This window comes from Scyliorhinus torazame, chromosome 3, assembly GCF_047496885.1.
Source record: "Scyliorhinus torazame isolate Kashiwa2021f chromosome 3, sScyTor2.1, whole genome shotgun sequence".
In the NCBI taxonomy this organism is placed as follows: Eukaryota; Metazoa; Chordata; class Chondrichthyes; order Carcharhiniformes; family Scyliorhinidae; genus Scyliorhinus; species Scyliorhinus torazame.
Window position 1 is genome coordinate 311014515 of NC_092709.1, and position 26672 is coordinate 311041186.

General features: G+C 50.0%; 1 protein-coding gene across 1 annotated transcript in view; it reads right to left on the bottom strand.

Annotated features, from left to right (window-relative positions):
* The window catches only part of maea (macrophage erythroblast attacher, E3 ubiquitin ligase), a 234885-nt gene that overhangs the window by 70419 nt on the left and 137794 nt on the right, over nucleotides 1–26672 (bottom strand). The window contains exon 4 of the mRNA XM_072497540.1: nucleotides 20441–20563. Coding sequence (XP_072353641.1) covers nucleotides 20441–20563 — 123 coding nt within the window. The remainder of the gene's footprint in view (nucleotides 1–20440; nucleotides 20564–26672) is intronic.

The window sequence follows — 26672 nt, forward strand, 5'->3', positions numbered from 1 at the left end:
CTGAAGGGAAATTCAGCCAACACAGGCAGAAACTAGCAGGTGCAAGTTTACTGTGTATTAAAGTCTGCAAAAGTCCAGACAGCATCGATACAAGCAGCCATCTGCATAATAATGTAGCAGCCATCTACATACTAATGAGCGATCCCCGGGAACAATCGAAACATTTTGAGGTAAACAAGGCCAAGCCAGACTCCTCGGCGCCAGCAGGAGCCAACACAAAAGAGGTTAACGGACACCTCCAGACCGCCCATCGATCAGGGAACCGCTCCAGTATTGGAGAAATCGAACCAAGCGATTGGAACAAAGTCCAATCACTTGGAACCAGGTACGGGGTCCGCCCCAAAAGGCGGGAAGCCCCTGGAGACTATAAAGTAAAGCCCCCCAAGTTCAAATCGTCCTTCTTGACCGGGTCACTCAGCAACGCAAACCAACCCTTGACAGTGACCTGTTCAGCTGCCGCCAAAAGACCGTAAGTCTCAAGTCAACGCTCGCTACGAGATAGGCGCTCCTAGCTACCAGTCCAGATTTTGAATCCCGCAGACTCAGAACCAGAAGGAAAGGCCATTTGTTCCCCTGACCTGGTGGGCCAGTCCTAAGCCAAGTATAGGCCTGTTAGTTGTAGAAGTAGCTTAGAAAGTAGTGTTTATGCATGAGTAGATTTGACTGTGTGTAAATAAATGTGCTTTGATTTGAATCTTACTAATTGGTGTATTGAGTTATTGATCATTACTTGAACTTGAACCTCGTGGCGGTATCAGAAAGATACCTGGCGACTCGAGAGCAAAGGTTATAAAACAGCCAATTGAACCAACCAAAAGTTAGCAACAATACATAAATAATAAATTAACAGCCATCAACACAAAAGCAAATATACACGCCCACTCAAGAAAAACGACCCCCCCCCCTCCGGTTGCTGCTGCTGATGACCATCTCCTAACGCGCTGCCAGGAAGTCTAGGAACGGTTGCCACCGCCTGAAGAACCCTTGCAACTCAAGGGTCCCCTTAAGGCAAATTTTACCCTCTCCAATTTAATAAACCCTGCCATATCGTTGATCCAGGATTCCACGCTTGGGGGCCTCGCATCCTTCCACTGAAGAAGAATCCTTCGCCGGGCTACCAGGGACGCAAAGGTCAGAACACCGGCCTCTTTCGCCTCCTGCACTCCCGGCTCCTCTGCCACCCCAAATATTGTGAGCCCCCAGCGCGGCTTGACCCTGGAACCTACCACCCTCGACACCGTCCTCGCTGCACCCTTCCAAAAGTCCTCCAGCGCTGGGCACGCCCAGAACATGTGGGTGTGGTTTGCTGGGCTCCCTGAGCACCTACCACACCTGCCCTTGAGGAATTGAACAAACGAATGTGATATAAAATAGTTAGTTCAAATATTAGTTACAGTAATGTCGATAGTAGTGAGTTCACAAAGGACAAAGGAATTCAGAAAGCATGACAAGGAGGATGGGGAAAAGGATGCTGGGTAACAAGAGGCCCAGGGTTAAGGAATGCGAAGTGAACAAATCAGGATATATGGCCAGGTCAGGAGGTGTATAGGATGACCTATGGGAATCTTGTATGTGAAACTTGATGCCATTTGAATGTATTTGCAGAGATTTCTTTGTCTCTGACCTCACTCGGTTCTAGGGTTCCAGGAGCCAGCTTCTGTGTTCTGAATATCTGTGGAGCAAGTCAGCCTTGCAAGCTGGTTAAAATAAATAATACTATAACCTACAAATCCATCTCGAGTTTTATTGAGGCCAGATTGACGAGTAAAGAATTCAATATTGTCATTTGGTGCCGAAACCCGGGATTTCTCCAGGCAGTCACCGGCCAGCTGCGAAATCAGAATTCGACTGATGTTGGACAAGGAAAGTGGAAATGGGCCCAAATGTGTGTCGCTGGAAAATGACCACATTGATTTTCCTCTCTTCTCATGGTCTGATTGGTCTGGTCACTCGCGGTAGGTACGGAAAGATCGTCTCGACTTAATCAAAGGTCAGTCTGGGGATTAGAAAATTAAACTGATGGGATATCATAATATTGATAGTTCAGTTTTGGGTTAATTGTGGAATTGATGGGACATCGGGAGGATGGTTCAGTTCCACGTGTGTTTTTGATTGGGGAATTGATGGGACATCTGTGGGATGGTTCAGTTCCACGTGCGTTTTTCATTGGGATATTGATGGGACATCGGACGGATGGTTCAGTTCCACGTGTGTTTTTGAAACTATAGTTGATTAAGCTAAAATTGTATCCTTGGACTGTTGTGGCGAACAACGCAGTCTTGAGGACTAGTTCGAGATTATGGGGAATTGCTTGGATAACACGAGTGATCCAAACAGTTCATTGCAAATATTATGTAATATTTATCCAGGTAAAGCGAGGGATTTTCGAAAAATGTCAGCAACTTTAAGGAAGAAATTGGGTGACGAATGGCCATGAGGGAGCACTAAAGATCTGAACATCATTAAGAAAATTCAGGGTGAAATCTGGAAAAAGAGCCAAAGTATGAAAGCAAAAGAGTTAATTGGATTATGGAGACAATATTGTCAAGAGGAGAGGGATAAGATCATGTTGTCAAGTTGGCAAGAAAATGCCCTTAAAATGGGGATTCCAATTAGTGAAGGGCGGAACCAGAAAACTCTTGAGATCTTGAAAAAGGAGTGTGCATTCAAAAAACGCGCAAGTAAAGAGAGGGAGACACCTAGCGGGGCAGACTCAAGTAAAAAAATGGGCTACATAGTTCAATGGCTGGCCTTGCATTGGCAGAGGCAGATGGTGACCTGGAGAATTTGACCATGTCGGGTAGAGTCCCGACTGCACCAATAGCATTGTCTGCACTAATTCCAGAACCACCAGGGTATCATAATTTATATCCAGTCACTGCTCCCCAGATTCAAATCATGCCAGCCTCTCCAGTCCCTTTGGCTGATAGTTTGGGTCCTATTTCTGCACCTTCACCGTCCGTTAAGAGAAGGGGAGCTCTGTTCCACAAGCCCAATTAGCTCATGGACCCGATCTCGGACAATGAGAGAGGGGCCTGATCCTATCCAGAAACAATTACGCATACCACCTAGATCCCTTAAGATCGATATGGTAGGACAGAAAAGTATGAGAACAAAGAAAGAGGACGGGAATGGTTCTGAGGAGCCGGAGCTCCCCCTATCGGAAGGGAAGGACGTCGAAGTCTTTGAAGAGCCAGAGGAATCCGCTAAAGCGCCCTAGTGAGACTCTGAAGACAGTTGTCGATTAGGAAAATACCCAACCCTGATGCTGCAACAGCAGCAGCCCAGCCCAGGATAGACGTTTATTTCCCATGGAGACCCAGTGAGATGATGGCTATTCTGGCTGCAATCCCAGACAGGAAGAAATGTCCTGCTGCTTTCGTGGACTATCTGAGAACTACCATCTCAGTTTATCAAGCTGATTCTAGGGACCTCTGGGCCCTAGTCCAGCAGCTTTTAACCCCAGCAGAGTACCGCAGTCACCTCAACCACTTGAATTATGCTAGCCATGCCGCACTTCAGCAAGCCCAAGTCTTGGACGATGATAGACGGGCACAAATCCTGAATGCGTTGAATGCCACATTTCAAAAGCCCATAAACATCTTATGTTTATGTTCAAAAGCCCATAAACATTAGACCTCAAACCTAAAAAGACTGAGGAGCCAGAGGAATTTCTGGAACGTTTTATGAAATATACCGTGGGCAGTCAGGCGACGCCGTACCAAAATGGTCAGAATTCTCCTCAATATTGTGCTATGTTAATGCATTGCCTACCACCTTCCGTGGCTACTGCCGTGAAATGTAATAACATGAATTGGACAGAGAACGACCCTTCCCAGATGGCCCGGCAGTCAGATTATATTGGAAGGAGGGTGTAGGCCAGGAAGGAGACTCAGTTACAAAGATTAAGACTGAGTATGTAATGAAAAAGGATGATCTGAGACCCCAACCAGCGGCAGATACAGTGGCTTACCAACTGGATCCCCAATATTGTGACCTTGGGTGGGTGGATCAACACGGGGGAGGGTATCAAACCCACCAAATGGATCCTCAGCCCCTCTTTATGGCCCACCGTATGCACCAAGCTTTACAACTGTCGCCCCCTCTGAGGGGCCATTGGTCTACTGGGAAAAGAGGATGGGGCAGATATAGAGGGAACAATGCATGTTTTAATTGTGGCCGTACAGATCACTGGCATCAGGAATGCCCCTTTATAAGACGGGCAGCAGAAGGAGACTACCCGACCTAAAGGAGGGGGTACCCACCAAGGGGAGGACAGACGAGGTACACTGACCTCTCCCAGGCAAACCCTTTCGCAACACAGGATTGACTAGCTAATTTAGTCATAAGGACTCTCCAATCGGACAGGGAACCTATTATCTCTCTGCAGATAGGAGATCAACATTACCCATTTATAATCGACACTGGAGCAGCCATGTCTTCGGTGCAATCAGAACTTAGACTACCACCATCCGACCACACCCAGCATTTGTCAGGGCCCCAAGGACAGGTGTGTGAGTATCCTACTTCTGAACCTGTGACAGTCACTTATGAGAATAAGTCGACAGATCATCAGTTTGTGGTGACTACTGGATTGGACTGTAACTTGTTGGCCCGAGATTTAATGTGTATCTTCCAGCTACAGCTAGAGTGCGGTAACGGTTCAATCATGGAGGATGAGGCAATAGTGCTATATTTCTATCACACCCCAGTGGTGGACGTTAGACATTGAACATTCACTGCACCACGTTACCCTGGCCCATGACAGAATCGGACAGAACAGGGAGTTGGAGGACAAATACCAGCCGTTAATTGGGACCGAATGGCCAGTCAAGATTACAGCCACAGTCACGGGAAAAGAAGGTCCAGCTGAATTTGTTACAATACCACCACATTTATGGCCACAGTCAGCTTCTGTAGGCCCTCATGGTACACGTCAGGTCCACGACCAGTACCATGCCAAGGATCTGGGGCCTATGGTAAGGAGGGTAGTGGATCATTCAGACCCAACAGAGTACGCACTTCAAGTCATGCAAGACGGCACTTCCATAAAATATTTTGAGGTCCCTGAAACGATTTACACTCTACTTCAGCATCACCTGGGACGTGACGTTTTGGGAGATGTCAACCCACAGCTCTGCAAGAATAGGGGATTCCTTACCTCGGCCAGCACGGAAATATCCCACCAAGTCCACACACAGGTCCTTCAGCTTCCTAATTCCTGCTCGCTGCCAACATTGAAATCCCCCATCTTTCCTCCCCGGGACGAACCTGTGGTTATTCCTTATTGGGGACCACACCGAGGCACTCGTCACTCCCCTAAGTCGTCTCCACTGCCCCCAGATCTTCAAGGTCGCCACCACCACTGGGTTTGTGGTGTACCTTTTCGGGGAGAACGGTAGTGGCGCCGTCGCCAGCGCTTTTAGGCTCGTTCCCTTACAGGACGCCGTCTCCAACCTTTTCCACGCCGCACCTTCTTCTTCCCTCATCCACTTACAGACCATCGACACATTGGCGGCCCAATAGTAGTCACTCAGACTCGGCAGTGCCAATCCCCCTTTGTCCCTACTGCGCTGCAGGAACACCCTCTTTACCCTCGGGGTCTTTCCCGCCCACACAAAGCTCATAATGCTCCTGTCTATTTTTTTGAAGAAGGCCTTTGTAATCAGGATGGGGAGGCACTGAAACACGAAAAGAAACCTCGGGAGGACCACCATTTTAACCGCCTGTACTCTGCCCGCCAATGACAGGGGCACCATATCCCACCTCTTAAAGTCCTCCTCCGTCTGCTCTACCAATCGCGTCAGGTTAAGTTTATGTAGGGTTCCCCAGTTCCTGGCCACCTGAATCCCCAGGTATCGTAAATTCCTTGCTACTCTCCTCAGCGGCAGAGCATCTATCCCCCTGCCCTGTTCCCCGGGGTGCATCACAAAAAGTTCGCTCTTTCCCATATTTAATTTGTATCCCGAGAACTCTCCAAACTCCCTGAGTATCTGCATTACCTCTGGCATCCCCTCTACCGGGTCCGCCACATATAGCAGCAAATCGTCTGCATATAGTGACACTCGATGTTCCTCTCCCCCTCTAAGCAACCCCCTCCACTTCTTAGAGTCCCTCAGCGCTATGGCCAATGGTTCAATTGCCAACGCGAACAGTAACGGAGACAGGGGGCACCCTTGTCTTGTACCCCTATGTAAACGAAAGTATCCCGATCTTTGCCTGTTTGTAACGATGCTTGCCACCGGGGCCACGTACAAAATTCTAACCCATCTAATGAACCCCTCCCCGAATCCAAATCTCTTCAGCACCTCCCACAAATAGTCCCACTCCACCCTATCGAATGCCTTCTCTGCATCCATCGCCACCACTATCTCTGCCTCCCCCTCCGGTGGGGGCATCATCATCACCCCCAGCAACCTTCGTACATTGGCATTCAATTGTCTCCCCTGAACAAACCCTGTCTGGTCGTCATGTACCACCCCTGGGACACAATCCTCTATCCTTGTCGCCATCACTTTGGCCAGCAGTTTGGCGTCTACATTTAGGAGGGAGATGGGCCTGTATGACCCGCACTGCAGCGGGTCTTTGTCTCATTTCAGGATTAGCGATATCGTCACCTCCGACATTGTCGGGGGTAATGTCCCCCTTTCCTTAGCCTCATTAAAGGTTCTCGCCAAAAGCGGGGCCAACAGATCCATATACCTCCTGTAAAATTCCACCGGGAACCCATCTGGTCCCGGGGCCTTCCCTGCTTGCATGTTCCCAATTCCTTTGATCACCTCATCCACCTCAATCTGCGCCCGACTAATGATTTGTTAATGCAGGGGTTGGCCCAAAGTATCAGTAATCGGTGTTTGATTTGTCAGCAATATAACACCGGCAAAGGTGTCCCTTGTGGTATGGGGCAAACCCCGTTGCCCAGTGGTCCCTTTGAGACGCTCTAAATGGATTACATTGAGTTGGAAAGGTGTCAATGTATTTAATATGTTTTGGTCATTGCGGATGTGTTCAGCAGATGGATTGAGGCGTATCCGACTACCGATAATAAAGCTGCTACTGTGGTTAAAGTTCTGATGCGGGAAATCATTCCCCGGTACGGCATACCAGCTCAGTTAAGTTCTGATAACGGGTCTCATTTTATTGGACAGATTAACCTGCCTCCCTTCCCCAGCGCTGTATTATAGGTGTGGAGCATGATGGGGTGGCTACGCACCGCCTGTGTAATCTTCGGCCTCGCCTCACTTGGAATGACATTGGCGACAGAAATGGAAAAGGGGAATATCATCTACATCTGTAACCCCAACCAAACTACAAGGACATTTCACCTATGCAGAGGTGACGTCCCCATATAAGAGGACATGGTATCGACTCATGGAAGGTCATCAGGTTAACGGACAATGCAGGACTCATGAAGCAATTGCACCGGTCCCAGCGATGGGAAGGGAACATTGCATGGACATTGCCTTGTTTTTGGAGTACATGTATATTTGATTTTGGATGTGTTAAGATTGGTGCCATAAAGGTAAAGTCAGACCATGAGGAGAGGGTAGGAAGAGGTTGAGAGAGCGAGAGGGGGACTAGAGAGGGGACTGGGTGTGTGAGAAGGGGCGTACATCTAGAATGTAGGTTATCAGGAGATATACTTAATTCATTTAGGACTGAGGGAAACCTGGGTAAAATGCACGGTGCACTGGAACAGATAGACACCCCTAGAATCTTGGCTGTTAGGGTCCGCGAGGGTGCAGCGGATGACGGGGGGCTGCAAGAGGAATTGGAAATGCAGCGACGAATCTTCTTAGATGAGGGGCCGTAGCTACGGGTTGGACAGATAGGTTATGAAATGATAAAAGGAGGGAACGAGGAATTGGACAACCGAATGTGACATAAAATAGTTAGTTCAAATATTAGTTACAGCAATGTAGATAGTAGTGAGTTCACGAAGGACAAAGGAATTCAGAAAGCATGGCAAGGAGGATGGGGAAAAGGATGCTGGGTAACAAGAGGACCAGGGTTAAGGAATGCGAAGTGAGCCAATCGATACATGGCCAGGTCAGGAGGTGTATAGGATGACCTATGGGAATCTTGTATGTGAAACTTGATGCCATTTGAATGTATTTGCAGAGATTTATTTGTCTCCGACCTGACTCGGTTCTAGGGTTCCAGGAGACAGTTTCTGTGTTCTGAATCTCTGTGGAGCAAGTCAGCCTTGCAAGTTGGTTAAAATAAATAATACCAGACCTACAAAACCATCTCGAGTTTTATTGAGGCCAGACTGACGGGTAAAGAATTCAATATTGTCATCCTCGCACCCAAAGAACCGGCTTATCCTTGCCCCGGTCATGTGAGCCCAATGCAGCACCTTAAATTGTATGAGGCTGAGCCTCGCGCAAGAGGAGGAAGAATTCACTCTCCCCAGGGCATCCGCACATGTCCCCTCGTCAATCTCCTCACCCAACTCCTCCTCCCACTTACCCTTTAGCTCCTCCACCAAGGCCTCCTCCTCCTCCCGCATCACCTGATACGTTACCGAGATCCTCCCCTCTCCAACCCACACCCCCGACAGCACCCTCTCCTGGACCCTGCGTGGCGGCAACAATGGGACCTCCACCACCTGCGGCCGAACAAACGCCCTTACCTGCATATATCTGAAGGTGTTCCCCAGGGGGAGCCCAAACGTCTCCTCCAGCTCACCCAGGCTCGCGAACTTCCCGTCCACAAACAGGTCCCCCATCCTTCTAATACCTGCCCTGTGCCAGCTCAGGAACCCTCCGTCCATCATCCCCAGGACAAACCAGTGGTTTCCCCTGTATCGGGGACCACACCGAGGCCCCCACCTCCCTCCTGTGACGTCTCAATTGCCCCCAATTGCCTCCAGGCTTGTGCCCACACAGGACGCCATCTCAAGCCTCTTCCATGCCACCCCCCCCTCCATCACCCACTTTCGCGCCATCGCCACGTTGGCGGCCCAATAATACCCACAGAGGTTAGGCAGCGCCAACCCCCCCCATCCCTGCACTGCTCCAGGAACACCCTTCCCACCTCGGGGTCTTCTGCGCCCACACAAACCCCATAATGCTCCTATTAACCCGCCTGAAGAAGGGAACAAAAATCTTGTGAGCACCGTCATTTTAACAGACTGCACCCTACCCGCCAGGGAGAGTGGCAGCACGTCCCACCCCTTAACCTCCGTCTCCATTTGCTCCACCAGTCTCGTGAAGTTAAACTTATGCAGGGCCCCCCCCAACTCCGAGCCACCTGGACCCCCAGATACCTGAAACTCCTCTCCGCCCTTTTTAGTGAGAGCTCACCAATCCCCCTCTCCTGGTCCCCTGGGTGAACAACGAACAACTCGCTCTTCCCCATATTGAGCTTATACCCGGAGAAATCCCTAAACTCCCTGAGAATCCGCATCACGTCCGGCATTCCCCCCACCGGGTCCGCCACATATAACAGCAAATCGTCCGCATAGAGCGACACCCGAAGTTCCTCCCCACCTCGCACCAGCCCCCTCCAATTCCTCGACTCCCTCAATGCCATGGCCAGGGGCTCAATCGCCAGCGCAAAGAGCAGTGGGAACAGGGGACACCCCTGCCTCGTCCCCCGGTGTAACCGAAAATGAAATGTAAAGAAAATTGCTTATTGTCACAAGTAGGCTTCAAATGAAGTTACTATGAAAAGCCCCTCGTCGCCACATTCCGGCATCTGTTCGGAGAGGCTGGTACGGGAATTGAACCGTGCTGCTGGCCTGCCTTGGTCTGTTTTGAAAGCCAGCTATTTAGCCCTGTGCTAAACCAGCCCCTATACTCTGACCTCCTCCTGTTCGTGGCCACACTCGCCACCGGGGCCTCATCCAGCAACTTAACCCACCTGCCAAACCCCTCCCCAAACCCGAACCTTTTCAGCACCTCCCACAGGTACCCCCACTCTACCCCATCAAAGGCCTTCTCCGCATCCATCGCCGCCACTATCTCCGCCTCACCTTCCACCGCCGGCATCATTATAACATTCATGAGCCTCCGTACATTCGTATTCAGATGTCTCACTTTCACGAACCCCGTCTGATCCTCGTGAATAACCTGCGGCACACAGTCCTCTATCCTCGTGGCTAAAATCTTCACAAACAACTTTGCATCTACATTTAGGAGTGAGATCGGCCTGTATGACCCACAATGTAGGGGATCCTTGTCCCGCTTCAGGATCAAGGAGATCAGCGCCGGAGACATCGTCGGGGGTAAAGCCCCTCCTTACCTTGCCTCATTAAAGGTCCTTACCAACAGAGGGCCCAGCAGGTCCACGTACTTCTTATAAAATTCAACCGGGCTGGCCCCGGTGCCTTCCCCGCCTGTATGCTTCCTATCCCTTTGACCAACTCCTCCAACCCAACCAACGCCCCCAGCCCCGTCACCTGTCCCTCCTCCACCCTCAGGAATCTCAACCGGTCCAGAAAGCGACCCATCCCTCCCTCCTCCAGTGGGGGCTCGGACCAATACAGTTCCTCGTAGAAGTCCCTGAAGACCCCATTGATACCCACCCCACTTCGCACCATGCTCACTCCCCCATCCTTAACTCCCCCGATCGCCCTAGCTGCCTCTCGCTTCCAAAGCTGGTCCGCCAGCAGCCGGCTCGCCTTTTCTCCATATTCATATCCCGCCCCCTGCGCCTTCCTCCACTGCGCCTCCGCCTTCCTGGTGGTCAACAGATCGAATTCGGCCTGGAGGCTGCGCCGCTCCCCAAGCAATCCATCCTCCGGGACCTCCGCGTACCTCCTGTCCACCATCACCATTTCCCCCACCAGTCTCTCCCTCTCTCTCTTCTCCCTCCTCTCCTCATGGAGATCAGCTCTCCCCTGACCACCGCCTTCAGCGCCTCCCAGATCACCCCCACTTGGACCTCCCCATTGTCATTAGCCTCCAGGTACATCTCTATGCACCCTCGGACGCGCCGGCTCACCTCCGCGACCGCCAGCACCTCTAAGCGCCACAGCGGGCGCTGGTTCCTCTCCTCCCCCAGCTCGACGTCTACCCAATGTGATCGGAAATGGCTATCGCCGAGTACTCGGTATCTTCCACTCTCGGAATCAGCGCCCTACTCATAACAAAGAAGTCAATCCAGGAATGTGGACATGGGAGAAGAATGGGAATTCCCTGGCCTCGCAAACCTCCATGGGTCCACCCCTCCCATCTGGTCCATGAACCCCCTCAGCACCTTGGCCGCCGCCGGCCTCCTACCCGTCGTAGACCTGGAGCGATCCAGTGCCGGGTCCAGCACCGTATTGAAATCCCCCCCCGTAATCAGGCCCCCTGTCTCCAGGTCTAGAATCCGGCCCAACATACGCCGCATGAAGCCCGCATCGTCCCAATTTGGGGCACATACATTGACCAACACCACCCACTCCCCCTGCAACTTGCCACTTACCATCACATACCTACCACAATTGTCTGCCATGATGCTCGACGCCTCGAATGACACTCTCTTCCCCACCAAGATCGCCACCCCCCCGATTTTTTGCATCCAACCCTGAATGAAACACCTGGCCTACCCACGCCTTTCTCAACCTTACCTGATGCTCCACCCTCAGGTGCGTCTCCTGAAGCATGGCCACATCTCCCTTCAGGTGCGCGAACACTCGGGCCCGTTTGACCGGCCCGTTCAGTCCACTTCCATTCCAGGTTATCAGCCGGATCGGGGGGGGCTACCCGCCCTCCGCCGACTAGCCATATCCCCTCCTAAGCCAGCCACGTGCCCGCCCCCCCCCCCCCCCCCCCCCCACGGCCCGTTCCCCACAGCGGCAGATCCCAGCCCCAAACTCCTCCACCGACTCCAGCTCCCCCTTGGCCATTCCAGCAGCAACCCGGTTACCACCCCCCCACCCCAGCTAGTCCCCCCCTTAGCTGCATTGCTCCCCCCATTGCACTCCCGTAAGTCAGCCGACTCCTGCTGACCCCGGCCATTCCCGCCACTCCCTCGACCCCTCCCAGTGTGGAACTTCCCCTCCCCCATTGCCCACCAGCAGGCTCTCGCCCTCCCCCTTCCACTCCCGGCACGGGAAAAAGCCCGCACTTCCCAGCTCCAGCCCCGCCCCTTCAGTCCTTAGGGTGGGAAAAAGCCCGCGCTTTCCACTCTCCCGGCCCCGCCTCCTCTGGCGCAGCTCCCTTTTCAGGCCCGGTCCCTTTGCCCCCAACTCAGCACCCCCCCCCCCCCCAGCAGGGCCCTAATTCCCCTGCCGGCCATCAACCCCCCAAGCCGTTTACCTGCCCCCCTCCAAGAACCCACCCGGCTGGCCCAACCGAAACAGTGCCCAACCAACCCCCGGAAAACAAAGAACCAACAATGAACAAAGAACCCCCCCTCAAAATACAACACAACAATCCCCAACCCATCCCATCACCGCGGCCCCCCGCCCCTGACCCTCAGTCCGAGTCCAATTTTTCGGCCTGGACAAAGGCCCACGCCTCCTCCGGGGACTCAAAATAATGATGATAATGATAATTGCTTATTGTCACAAGTAGGCTTCAAATGAAGTTACTGTGAAAAGCCCCTAGTCGCCACATTCCGGCGCCTGTTCGGGGAGGCTGTTACGGGAATTGAACCGTGCTGCTGGCCTGTCTTGGTCTGCTTTCAAAGCCAGCGATTTAGCCCTGTGCTAAACAGCCCCTGATGTCGGTCCTTATAGGTGAACCACAGACGCGCCGGCTGCAGCATGCCGAACTTCACCCCCCTCCTGTGCAGCACCGCCTTTGCGCTATTGTACCCGACCATCTTCTTCGCTACCTCCGTGCTCCAATCTTGGTAGATCCGGACCTCCGCGTTCTCCCACCTGCTGCTCCGCTCCTTCTTGGCCCACCTTAGCATGCACTCCCGATCAGCAAACCACACCAGCACCGCCCGCGGCGGCTCATTAGCCTTGGGCCTCCTCGCCAGCACTCAGTGGGCCCCTCCAGCTCCAGGGGCCCCTAGAAGGACCCCGCTCCCATCAGCGAATTCAGCATGGTGACCACGTAGCCCCCCACGTCCGACCCCTCCAGTCCCTCCGGGAGGCCCAGGATCCGCAGATTCTTCCGCCTCGACCGGTTCTCCATCTCCTCAAACCTCTCCTGCCATTTTTTATGGAGCGCCTCGTGCGCCTCCACCTTCACCGCTAGGCCTAGGATCTCATCTTCGTTCTCAGAGACCTTGTGCCGGACCTCCCGGATCGCCGCCCCTTGAGTCGCCTGGGTCTCCAGCAGCTCATCCATTGACGCCTTCATCAGCTCCAGCAGATCCGCTTTCAGCTCCCTAAAGCAGCGCTGAAGAAACTCCTGCTGCTCCTGCGCCCACTGCATCCACGCTGCCTGGTCTCCACCCGCCACCATCTTGGTCTTCCTCCCTCTCACCTTCTTTTGCTTCACTGCCACTTTTTTGATCGCCCCACTCCTGGTCCAAGCCATACACTATTGGGCGAATGTTGCTATCTCCTTCCCACACCGGAAACATCGAGCAAGCGCCGTTATGGGCTCTAAAAAGAGCCCAAAAGTCAGTTTCTAGCGGGAGCTGCCGATCGTGCGACTTAGCTCTGCATAGCCCCAACCGGATGTTCCCTCCTCAATACTATCACCCGTACACCCCGACAAATTTGATGTCATCTGCAATTTTAGAAATTGTCATTTTGATTCCAACGTCCAAATTATTCATGCAAATTGTGAAAAGCAGTGGTCCCAACACTGACCCGGTGGAACACCACTTCCCATCTCAGGCCATTCTGAACAACTACCCTTCAATTCCACTCTCTGCTTTCTGTTTGGAAGCCTGCTCGCAATCTATTCAGCCACCCAGACTCCACATTCTCTGATCTAATTCACAAGTCAAATTGAGGCACCTCAAAGGCCTTTGGAAATCCAGGAAAATTACATCCACTCCATTACAATTTTCCACTCTCTCTATAACCTCCTCAAAAATTTCAATGAGGCTGACCAAGCAAGATTTTCCTTTTTGAAATTCATGTTGACTATTCATTCATATATTTCTTGTTTCTACATGATCTTCTATTCTCTCCTTTAGTAAGGATTCCATTATTTTTCATAGTACTGATGTTAAGCTGACTAGTGTATAATTCCCTGGACATCTTCTGTCCCCTTTTAAACTTTGGGGGTACAATAGCTATTTGTTAGTGCTCTGTCACTACACTATTTTTTAACAATTTCATTTTCATTTAATATACAGTCACAAAGGTCTCTTCTTAGTTTCTCTATTTAGTCTGTTGCCATCAGGCTCGGCATATAATCCTCCCTAAAAAAAAAAAAATCCTCCCTCCAGCTACCCCTCTCTCTGACCCCCCTCCCTCCCTTCCCCCTTCTTCACTGCTGCCCCCATTCTTTCTTGCTGGGTTTTGCTACCTCAGTTCGCCCCCCCCCCCCCCCCCCCCCCGCCACCCCCCCGATAGGTCCTCCCTCGCTTTCCTCTTTCTGTCTTGTCCTGGCTACTGGCTATTTATTTATGTGTTGGCCACAAACAGGTCTCGGAACAGTCGGGTGAATGGCTCCTATGATTTGTGGAATCCCTCTTCCGACCCACGGATGGCGAATTTGATTTTCTCCATTTGGAGAAATTCCGGTAGGTTGCACAGCCAGTCTGCAGATTCAGGTGGTGCTGCTGATCGCCAACCGAGCAGGATTCTATGGCGGGTGATCAGGGAGGAAAAGGCAAGGGCATCCGCCCTCCTCCCCATTAAGAGATCTGGCTGGTCTGATACCCCGAAGACCGCCACATTCGGGCATGGCTCCACCCTCATTCCCACCAAATTGGGCATTGCCTCGACGAAGGCTGTCCAGTACCCAGCAAGTCTGGGGCAAGACCAGAACACGTGAAAGTGGCTGGCCGGTCCTCCTTGGCACCGTTCACATTTATCCTCCACCTCCGGGAAGAACCTGCTCATTTGGGTTCTGGTCAAGTGGGCTCTATGTAGCACTTTTGGATGCGTTAGGTTGTGCCTCGCCCATGTGGAGGTAGAGTTGACTCTGGGCAGTGCTTCGCTCCAGAATCCCCACACTATTTCGAACCCCAAGTCTTCCTCCCATTTCCTCCTTGTCATGTCCAGTTCGCTGTCGGCCCTCTCTAGCAGCCATTCATACATGTCACTACAGTTCCCTCTGCCTAGGATGTCTGCCCAGTAGCTCTTCTAATAGCGTCTGTCATGGTGGTCGCAGCTCTGTCCTTGGCTCCTTCCACAGGAAGTTTTTAAGCTGCAGGTATCCGAGTTCGTTGCCTTTAGCTAGTTGGAATCTCTGCGTCAGTTCTTTCTGTGTTGTGACCCTATCGTCAGTGTATAGGTCCCTGACTGTCAATGTCCCCCCCCGTCCTGTCTCCACCTTTTGAAGGTGGCATCGGTGAGTGCTGGTGTGAACCTGTGATTATTGCACTTTGTCAGACATTTTGGTCAGTCCAAATTACTGCCGTAGTTGATTCCATGTCTGGAGGGTGGCTATCACCACTGGGCTGCCGGAGTGTTTCTTGGGCGGGGATGGGAGTGCCGCTGTGGCGAGACCCTGGAGAGAGGTCCCTTGCAGGGGGCCTCCTCCACCGCGCACACCCACTCGACTTCTGGCTCCTTTGTCCATCCCATCACTCTTTCTGCTGTCGCTGCACAGTGGTAGAATTGTAGCCATGATTAATTTGTCCAGTGAGTTAAAAAAGGCCTTGCAGATGGATCTTAGTTGGAAGAGGTATCTGGGCACCTGTAAGACCTTCCTCACCTTAGGAAGGTGTTATTGCCATAGAAGGAATGCAACAAAGGTTCACCAGACTTGTTCCTGGAATAGCAGGACTGCCATATGAAGTGAGATTGGAGAAACTGGGCATTTATTCTCTGGAGTTTCGAAGAATGAGAGATTATCTCACTGAAACCTACAAAAGACTTAAGGAATAGACAGGGTAAGTAGAGGTAGATGTTTCCCTTAGTTGGAGAGTCGAGAAGAGACCGGGTAGGTGCAGGTAGATGTTTGCCTTAGTTGGAGAGTTGAGAACCAGGGGACAATTTCAAAATAAGGGGGGGAGCCACTTAAAACCGAGGCGAGGAGAATTTATTTACTCAGAGGATTGTGAATCTTTGCAATTCTCTACCCCAGAGGGCTGTGGAAGCTCAGTCAATGTGTATATTTAAAGTACAGATTGACCAACTTCTAAATACCAATGACATAAAAGTTATGGGTTAGAGAGGGGGAAAAGGTAATGAAATGAACGATCCGCCATGATCTTTTTGAAAGGTGGAGCAAGAATGTTGGGCTGAATGGTTTACTCCTGTACCTACCCTTTTTTTTTTTTTTTACCTCTACCATCCAATTAATACAAGGATAGGTGGAATTCCCCGATGATCATTTTTGCATGAATTTTGCTCAATTCCCCAAATTTTCCGCACTTTTCTTCCTCCACTTCTTTTCCACTATTAGGTGGTCTGCAGACTGCATGTTAATTGCGATCGTGTCTTTATTTACTTGCATCTCTATCCCTATGGATTCTATTTTTGTCTTGCTGTTAGCTGCGTCCTTTCCTTTATTGCCATAATGTCATTCCAGATAAGTGCAACTGTCCCCACCTGCCTGTTTTCCCACTTGATCATTTCGAAATATGTTCTGCAATACATTGTTTAATTCCCAGTTCTGAATTTTCTGTAGTCGTCTCAGGAAACCCTACTATGTCTGATTCCTCCCAATTCATGATTGTCTCCAACTCCCCTTAATGGACACTGTGCATATTGTATAGCTATTTTAAATTCATATTTCATAGAACTTCCCCTCACTTTATTCTGAACCATCTTTGTAGATGCCTATTCTGAAACACTTGCCACCAATGTTCTCCCCTACTTTATTCTTTCCTATGTTCTCCTGCTCTTTTCTCTTGACATTTACGCTGCTTACATTTCTTGTAAATCCCTCCCTTCCCTTGCCAGTTAAAAGCCTTTTCCACCATTGGTCCCATCTCAGTTCAAATAACAAAGAAATGTACAGCACAGGAACAGGCCCTCCAAGCCCGTGCCGACCATGCTGCCCGACTAAACTACAATCTTCTACACTTCCTGGGTCCGTATCCCTCTATTCCCATCCTATTCATATATTTGTCAAGATGCCCCTTAAATGTCACTATCGTCCCCGCTTCCACCACCTCCTCCGGTAGCGGGTTCCAGGCACCCACTACCCTCTGCGTAAAAAACTTGCCTCGTACATCTACTCTAAACCTTGCCCCTCTCACCTTAAACCTATGCCCCCGAGTAATTGACCCCTCTACCCCGGGGAAAAGCCTCTGACTATCCACTCTGTCTATGCCCCTCATAATTTTGTAGACCTCTATCAGGTCGCCCCTCAACCTCCTTCGTTCCAGTGAGAACAAACCGAGTTTCTTCAACCGCTCCTCATAGCTAATGCCCTCCATACCAGGCAACATTCTGGTAAATCTCTTCTGCACCCTCTCTAAAGCCTCCACATCCTTCTGGTAGTGTGGCGACCAGAATTGAACACGATACTCCAAGTGTGGCCTAACTAAGGGGGTGGAACCCATACCATCAGTACAGCTCAGTCTTGTCCCAGAATTTATCCCAGTGTCAAGAACACCTCTTTCTCACACCAGCCCTTTAGCCATGTCTCTGTTCCTATGCCAATTTGCATGTGGCTGGGACAATAGGTTTTGCAAAAATGGCTAATTTCATGATTTGCATGTTTTAGGAATAATTGATGATCCTAAAAATCTTCAGTTGAGATTTGAAGTGGTAAAAAGATAAACAGAGGAAAAAATCTGTTTGCAAGGTTAGTAAACAGTCCTAAAGCAATATCAATTCAAAGGATAGCCTGTGTTTATTTTATAAGCCATGATGTGGAGATGTCCTCATTGGAGTGAGCACAGTAAGAAGCCTTACAACACCAGGTTAAAGTCCAACAGGTTTGTTACAAATCACTACCTTTCAGAGCACTGCTCCTTCTTCACCCGAGGAAGGAGCAGTGCTCCGAAAGCTAGTGATTTGAAACAAACCTGTTGGATTTTTGTTGTAAGACGTCTTAATTTATAAGCCATGATGTGGAGATGCCGGCGTTGGACTGGGGTGAGCACAGTACAAAGTCTTACAACACCAGGTTAAAGTCCAACAGGTTTGTTTCGATGTCACTAGCTTTCGGAGCGCTGCTCCTTCCTCAGGTGAATGAAGAGGTATGTTCCAGAAACAAAGCGCGCAACCTCAAACAAACCATTGTTTGCAGCAAACTACCCAGTCTTCAGAACAGTGACCACGACACCACACAACCCTGCCATGGCAATCTCTGCAAGACGTGCCAGATCATCAACATGGATACCACCATTACACGTGAGAACACCACCCACCAGGTACGCGGTACATACTCGTGCGACTCGGCCAACGTTGTCTACCTCATACGCTGCAGGAAAGGATGTCCCGAAGCGTGGTACATTGGCGAGACCATGCAGACGCTGCGACAACGAATGAACGGACATCACGCGACAATCACCAGGCAGGAATGTTCCCTTCCAGTCGGGGAACACTTCAGCAATCAAGGGCATTCAGCCTCTGATCTCCGGGTAAGCGTTCTCCAAGGCGGCCTTCCGGACACGCGACAACGCAGAATCGCCGAGCAGAAACTTATAGCGAAGTTCCGCACACATGAGTGCGGCCTCAACCGGGACATGGGATTCATGTCGCATTACATTCATCCCCCACCATCTGGCCTGCGAAATCCTACCAACTGTCCTGGCTTGATACAATTCACACCTCTTTAACCTGGGGTTACCCCATCTCTGGATCTGTAAAGATTTAATCACCTGCTAATGCTCGCATTCCAAGCATTGTCCGGCAGCTTTGAATTTGTCTATATATTTGTTTCTGGAACATACCTCTTCATTCACCTGAGGAAGGAGCAGCGCTCCGAAAGCTAGTGACATCAAAACAAACCTGTTGGACTTTAACCTGGTATTGTAAGACTTCGTACTTAATTTATAAGGTCAGAGTTAAAAGGATGAAAGCACCAAACAATTCTTCCTGTTGTCGCCATAGGGGTATGAACTATTTATGAGGGTCCCAGACCAATGAATGGTTTGGAAGCTTTGAAGAAGAATCATATGGAGAAACAAACAGAAACCCCTTCTCTCTCCACTGTTGCTGCCAGATCTGTTGAGTTTTTCCAGTATTTTCTGTTTTATTGCAGATTTCCAGCATCCACAGTATTTTGCTTTTACTTTGGAAGCAACAGGTAAACAAGGGACTATCTTAATTGAAGTGTTCGTTAAATCTCTATCCCAGATGTGCCATGTTGCCGTGAGGATAGATTGCAGTGAGGTAGTCTTTTGTTTTGGGTTTCTCCCGTGTGATTTTACACATATACAGGCAGACAGAAAAAGCTTCCAGTAGTTGCTGTAGGTGTCCAGAAACAGCTTTGAGACAGAGAGAGAGAACTCTGCCAGAGGTTGTACACCAGCAAGGACCCCAGAAAGTCTTATACCTTGGAGAAATAACTGGAACACTTGAGGAGAATCAAAGTGAATTCCTGAGAGGTGTGGTACAATTTCTGGGGCTGGTTTAGCACACTGGGCTAAATCGCTGGCTTTTAAAGACGACCAAGGCAGGCCAGCAACACAGTTCAATTCCCGTACCAGCCTCCCCGAACAGGCGCCGGAATGTGGCGACTAGGGACTTTTCACAGTAACTTCATTGAAGCCTACTTGTGACAATAAGCGATTTTCATTTAATTTCATTTCATTTGGTTTGGTCACAGAAGTGAAAGAACTCCCAACATCTTGGAAAGTATAGAGAAACGCTTGGCTGGAAATAAAAATAGAATGGAGAGCGTCCTATTGAGATTTTAGATTTAAAATCGAAGTGCTTATGAACGAGATAGTGTTAGGTTAGTAGCATTTGCTTTGTCTAATTCTTCTCTGGTAAAAGCTTTTGTTTAGAACGTGAAATCTTGTGGCATGATTCTTTCAGTTAATAACTGGGCATTCAAATTTCTTTTCAGAAGTTAATGGTCTCCTTGAGATCAGAACAATATTACCATTGAGATTCTGCTTTTTAATTTAGAACCTTAGCACAAAGTGTACACGTTTATTGAAGAGAAATTTCCTGAAATGTCCTCCCACCCACCATGTGGAGATATAAATGAGGAAGACTGTTTTATGTACTTTTTGGAAAGTTTGCTATTGAAAGTATAAGCTTCCCATCTGCCTAACGTACAAATTGTATTTTAACTTATTCAATTTCCTTCAATAATTTAAGACGCTGTCAACACGCTTTTCAACAGTTGTTAATGGATGTCATGTTTTTGCTTCCCAAGGTAAAAACTTTTGAAAGTTTGAGCTATGGCAATAATTTTTAGGTGACCTCCAGATGCAGCAATAATAATACGCATACACTCAGCCACTCAAAACTACCTTGGCTAATAATCAAGAGTTACAGTTCATTTTGAGAACACACCTTCATCTTCCTCAGCCTTGATTTGTTGTCATGACACCAGGCCAGACAAGTAGCTGTCTCTTGCCTTTCAAGTGACTCTTCTACCTCCTTTGCTGTAAGAAACATGTCAATATTCACCAAGTCCTGAAAGAGAAAAGCAGAAGAGTACCATGAAGCTTGTGCTTGGAAAGAGAAAAGATGCATTGGCATTTGCAATATTGCCCTATCAATTATGGACTTAAAACATATTTAATCCCATTCAATGTTGCATAGGAAAAACAAATCAGTTCACGTGAAATATCCTTATACACACATTTTACTGTAAAGTGCTTCAAGTTTATAATCCAAGCGCAGTGGGGGTGAGCAAGTGTTCAAATGGGACCTGACCTGGGTGATGAGGTTTCTGGAGCTCGTTGGGGGGGGGGGGGGCCTAAAAAGGGTGATGGCTAGTCGGCGAAGGGGGTGGAAGCCCCCCGTCCAGGCTGGTTACATGGAACGTGAGAGGACTGAATGGGCCGGTCAAGAGGGCTCACGTGTTCGCGCATTTGAGGGAACTGAAGGCGGACGTGGCTATGCTACAAGAGACACATCTTAAGGTCATAGATCAGACTAGATTGAGGAAGGGTTGGGTTAGCCAGGTGTTCCACTCAGGGTTGGACTCAAAGACCAGGGGGTTAGCAATTTTGATTAGGAAGCGAGTGGCATTCGAGGCTGGGAGAATCGTGTCAGATAAGGGGGGTAGGTACATAATGGTGAGTGGAAGGTTGAAGGGTGTACGAGTGGTGCTCGTGAACATATATGCTCTGAATTAGGACGACGTGGAGTTTATGAGGCGGGTGTTAGGTAAGATCCCGGACTTAGAGCCACATAACCTGATCATGCTGGGGGCTTTAACACAACCATTGATCCGGAATTGGATCGGTCAATATCCAGGTCAGGGAGGACGCCGGCAGTGGCAAAGGAATTGAAGGGCTTTAAGGCACAGATGAGGGGGGTATAGACCCATGGAGGTTTATACGGCCGAGGGTGAAGGAGTTTTCTTTTTTTTCTCACGTCCATAAGGTTTACTCTCATATTGACGTTTTTTGTTCTGAGCAGGGCGCTAATATGGAGGGTGGTGGGGACGGAATACTCAGCAATTGTAATGTCGGATCATGTCCCGCATTGGGTGGATTTGCGGGTGGGCGAGGAGAGAGGGCAATGTCCGTTATGGAGACTGGATCTGGGGTTGCTAGCGGATGAAGCTTTCTGCGGGCGGGTGAATAAGGTCATCCAGAACAACTTGGATACAAATGGCACGGGAGAGGTATCTGCAGAGACGGAGTGGGAAGCTCTGAATGCGGTTGTTAGAAGGGAGCTAATTTTGATTCGGTCCCACAGGGAAAAGGGGGAATGTGCGGAGAGGGAGAGATTAGTGGAGGAGATACTCTGGATGGACAGGAGATACGCTGAGGCCGCAGACGTGGGGCTCCTGAGGGAGCGGCGGAAGCTGCAGGCGGAGTTTGAGTTGTTGAACACAGGGAAAACAGTGGAACAGTTGAGGAAGGTAAAGGGGGCGGTTAGGAGTACGGGGAAAAGGAGAGTAGGATGTTGGCGCAACAGCTTAGGAAGAGAGAGGCGGCCAGGGAGATTGGTAGAGTGAAGAATAGGGACGGGAACATGGTCTTGGACCCGGGGGGGTGGTGAACGAAGTTTTTAAAGAATTTAACAGTAAATTATAAGAGTCAGAATCCCCGGTTGGTGTGGAGGGGATGAGGCAATTTCTGGATCGGTTGAAATTTCGAGGGCGGAGGAGGATCTGTGGAGGGGCTGGGAGCTCAAATGAGATTGAGGAAGTTATTAAGGGCTGGAGGGCATACAGTCAGGCAAAGCTCCAGGGCCGGATGGCTACCCGGTGGAATTTTATAAGAAGCTCTCAGGGATATTGAGCCCACTGCTGGTGAGGGCATTTAACGAGGCTAGAGAGAAGGGAATCCTCCCCCCGACAATGTCGCAGGCCTCGATCTCACTTATTCTTAAACGGGAGAAGGATCCTGAGCAGTGTGGGTCATATAGGCCGATCTCGCTTTTGAAAGTAGATGCCAAGTTGTTGGCTAGGATATTGGCCACAAGGATAGAAGACTGCGTTCCGGGGGTGATATGGGAAGACCAGACGGGATTCGTTAAGAGCAGGCAGCTCAAGGCCAACTTTCGGAGGCTTTTAAATGTTATTATGATGCCCTCAGAGGGAGGAGAGGTGGAGGTGGTGGTAGCGATGGATGCTGAGAAGGCTTTTGATCGGGTGGAGTGAGAGTACCTGTGGGAGGCGCTGGGAAGATTTTGGGTTTGGGGAGGGCTTTACTGGCTGGGTGCGGTTGCTCTACCAGGCGCCTGTAGCGAGCGTGCCTACGAACCGGCTGAGGTCGGGATATTTTAAATTACATCGAGGGATGAGGCAAGGGTGCCCCCTCTCCCCGTTATTGTTTGCTCTAGCTATAGGGCCACTGGCCATGGCGCTAAGAGCTTCGAGGAACTGGCAGGGGCTGGTTCGGGGGTTGTGGAACACCGGGTCTCGCTTAATGCGGACGATTTGCTGTTGTACATTTCGGACCCCTTGGAGGGGATGAGAGTGGTTATGCGGATCTTGGGGAATTTGGCAGCTTCTCGGGGTATAAATTCAGCATGGGGAAAAGCGGAAATGTTCATGATTCAGGCTGGTGGGCAGGAGAGACTGGGAGAGCTGCCGCTTAGAATGGTAGGGAAGAGCTTTCGCTATATGGGAATCCAGGTTGGCTCGGAATGGGGGGCACTGCATAAGCTTTATCTATCCCGGTTTGTGGAGCAAATGGAAGGGGACTTCAAGAGATGGGCCATGCTCCCGTTGTCACTGGCGGGGGAGGGTACAGACATGTGACAATGACGGTCCCTCCCCAGATTTCGGGCTGTCTTTCAGTGCTCCCCATCTTCATCCCCAAGGCCTTTTTCAAGCGGGTGAACAAGATCATCTCGGGGCTTTGTATGGGGCGAACAAAACCCCGCGAGTGAAGAAAATGTGGTTGGAGCGTAGTCAGGGGAGGGTGGGTTGCCGCTGCCGAACTCTTCAACTACTACTGGGCGGCTAACATCACATGATTCGGAAGTGGGTAATGGGGGAGGGGTCGGGCATGGGAGCGGAGTCTTGTAAAGGGCACCAGTCTGGGGGGCATTGGTAACAGCACCTCTGCTGTTCTCCGCTGACCCGGTACTCCACAAGTCCGGTGGTGGTGGCGGCTCTGAGGATCTGGGGACTATGAAGGAGGCATAAGAAAGTGGGAGGGTGCGTCGGTCTGGATCCCGATTTGTAACAACCACAGGTTTGCACCGGGCAGGCTGGATGGTGGGTTCCAGAGCTGGCAGAGGGCAGGAATTAGAAGGATGGGCGATCTATTACAGACAGGAGCTTTCCAGCTTGAAGGCGCTGGAGGATAAATTTAAACTGCCGCCAGGGAATGGGTTCAGATACTTGCAAGTGCGAGACTTCTGAGAAGGCAGGTGCCGGCTTTTCCGCTGCTGCCACCATGGGGGATACAGGATAGGGTAGTGTCCGGTACCTGGGTGGGGAGGGGAAAGTGTTGGATATCTACCAGGAGCTGTTGGAGGCAGAGGAAACCCCGGTGGAGGAGCTTAGGGCAAGTGGGAGGACGAGCTCGGTGGAGAGTTAGAGGCAGGTCTATGGGCGGATGCCCTAAGCAGGGTCAATTCCTCCTCTTCATGTGTCAGGCTTAGCCTAATACAATTTAAGGTGGTCCACTGGGCACATATGAAGGCGGCGAGGATGAGAAAGTTTTTTCGGGGTAGAGGATAGATGTGTGAGGTGCGTGGGAACCCAAGCAAACCATGTCCACATGTCCTGGCCATGCCTGAAGCTCAGAGGTTTTGGCAGTGGTTGCGAAGGCAATGTCCACGGTGCCAGGAACGCCGGTGGTGCCGAGTCCAGAGGTAGAGATCTTCAGAAGATCCCCGGAGTTCAGGGAGTGAAAGAGGCCGATGTCCTGGCCTTTGGCCTCCCTAGTAGCCCGGAGACGGATCCTTTTAATGTGGAGGGACTCGAAGCCCCCCCCCCCCCCCCCCCCCCCCCGAGTGTCGAGACCTGGGGTTAGTGACATGGCTGGGTTTCTCAGTCTTGAGAAAAGAAAGTTTGCCTTAAGAGGGTCAATGTTGGGGTTCTCCCGGAGCTGGCAGCCGTTCGTCGACTTTCTCAGGAAAAAATTAAAAATGTCAGTAGAACATGGGGGGAGGGGGAAAGAGGGGAAGGAGAGAGAGAGAGAGAGAGAGGAGAGAGAGAGAGAGAGAGAGAGAGGAGAGAGAGAGAGAGAGAGAGCGCAGATAGGTGTTCGGTGGTTGTGGTGTATGAAGATTGGGGTCAGGTGGGGAAATGTTTATTTTACCATGTCAATTGTTATTGTTTTTGCTATTGTTATAAAAAATTTGCAAATACTTGAATAAAAATATTTTATTAAAAAGTTTATGATCCAAAGGGCAGCATGTGGCGCAGTGGATAGCACTGGGACTGCAATGCTGAGGACCCGGGTTTGAATCCCGGTCCTGGGTCACGTGTGGACTTTGCACATTCATCCCCATGCCTGCATGGATTTCACAACCCAAAGATGTGCAGGTTAGGTGGATTGGCCACGCTAAATTGCCCCTGAATTGGAAAAGAAATAATTGGGTACTCTAAATTTAAAAGAAAGTTAATGATGCAAGTTCCAAACATTCCACTGTCAAAGAAAATTAATTGCACTAAACACACATCTATCTCAAAGCATTGTAATCAAAGATTATAAACTTCTGACCAAATACAATCTTTGTCCACAACTAAAGAACAAGCATGTAGTGAAGAAGGGGATACACCTGGATACCGAACCCTGCTGACTGAGCATGGTATAAATCACAACCAATCAGATAACTTGATTAGATTTGTATGCCGAACCTGATTTGTCATCAGTTGGGAGTGCTAAAATCACATTCTGCATTGATATTGATACAAAGATCGAGTTGGTAGAGTCCGACTAGTCTGTAGCAGATGGGGAGGGAGCCAACAAGAGGAAAAAACAAAAGTTAGTGTCCAATTCATTTTTTCCAATTAAAGGTTAATTTAAGGTGGCCAATCCACTGACCCTGCACATCTTTGGGTTGTGGGGCGAAACCCACGCAAACACGTGGAAAATGTGCAAATTCCACATGGACAGTGACCCAGAGCCGGGATCGAACCAGGATCGGTGCCGTGACGCAGCAATGTTATCCATTGCGCCACCGTGCTGTCCTGGAAAACACAATTTACCTCATTCTCACCAACCAGCCTGCCACAGATGCAGCTGTCGATGACAGTATCGGTAGGAGCGACCACCATACAGCCTTGTGGAGACAAAATTCTATCTTCACTTTTGGAAAGCATCTAGCAACTCAACACTGGGCATCTATGTAGCGCTGTGGGCTATTAACAGCAGCAGAATTGCACTGAACCACAATCTCTAACCCCATGGTCAGATATATCCCCCACTCTATCATTACCACCAAGCCAGGGTTCAAGCTTGGTTCAATGAAAAGTGTATGAGGGCATGCCAGGAGCAGCACCAGGCATACCAAAAAATGAAGCGCCAACCTGATGAAGCTACAACATAGGACTAACTGCATGCCAAACAACGTAAGCAGCAAGTGACAGACAGAGCTAAGTGATGCACTACCAATGGGTTAGAACTAAGCTTCACAGTACTTCCACATCCAGCTTTGAAAGTTGGTGGGCATTAAACAACTCACTTAAGGAATAGACTCCACAAATATCTCCATCCACAATGGTGGGAAAGCCTTGCACGTCAGTACAAACGCAAGCTGAAGCATTTGCTACAATCTTCAGACAGAAGTGTCAATTTATTATCCATCTTTGTCTCCTCCGGAGGTTCCCAGCAACGCAGATGCAGTCTTCAGCCAATTCAATTCACATCATGTGACCGAGAAATGGCTGAAGGCACTGCTTACTGCAAAGGCTATTGTCCCTTATAATATTCCGGCAATAGCACCGAAGACTTATGCCCTAGAATGTGCCGAGCCCCTAGCCAAGCTGTTCCAGTACAGCTGCAACACTACCATTTACTCATAAATAAATAAATTGCCCAGGTATGTCCTGTAGACAAAAAGCACCATCCCATCAATCCACTCTCACTCATCAGTAAAGTGACGAAAGGGATCATCAACAGTGAATCAAGCAGTACTTACTCAGCAATAACCCACTCACTGA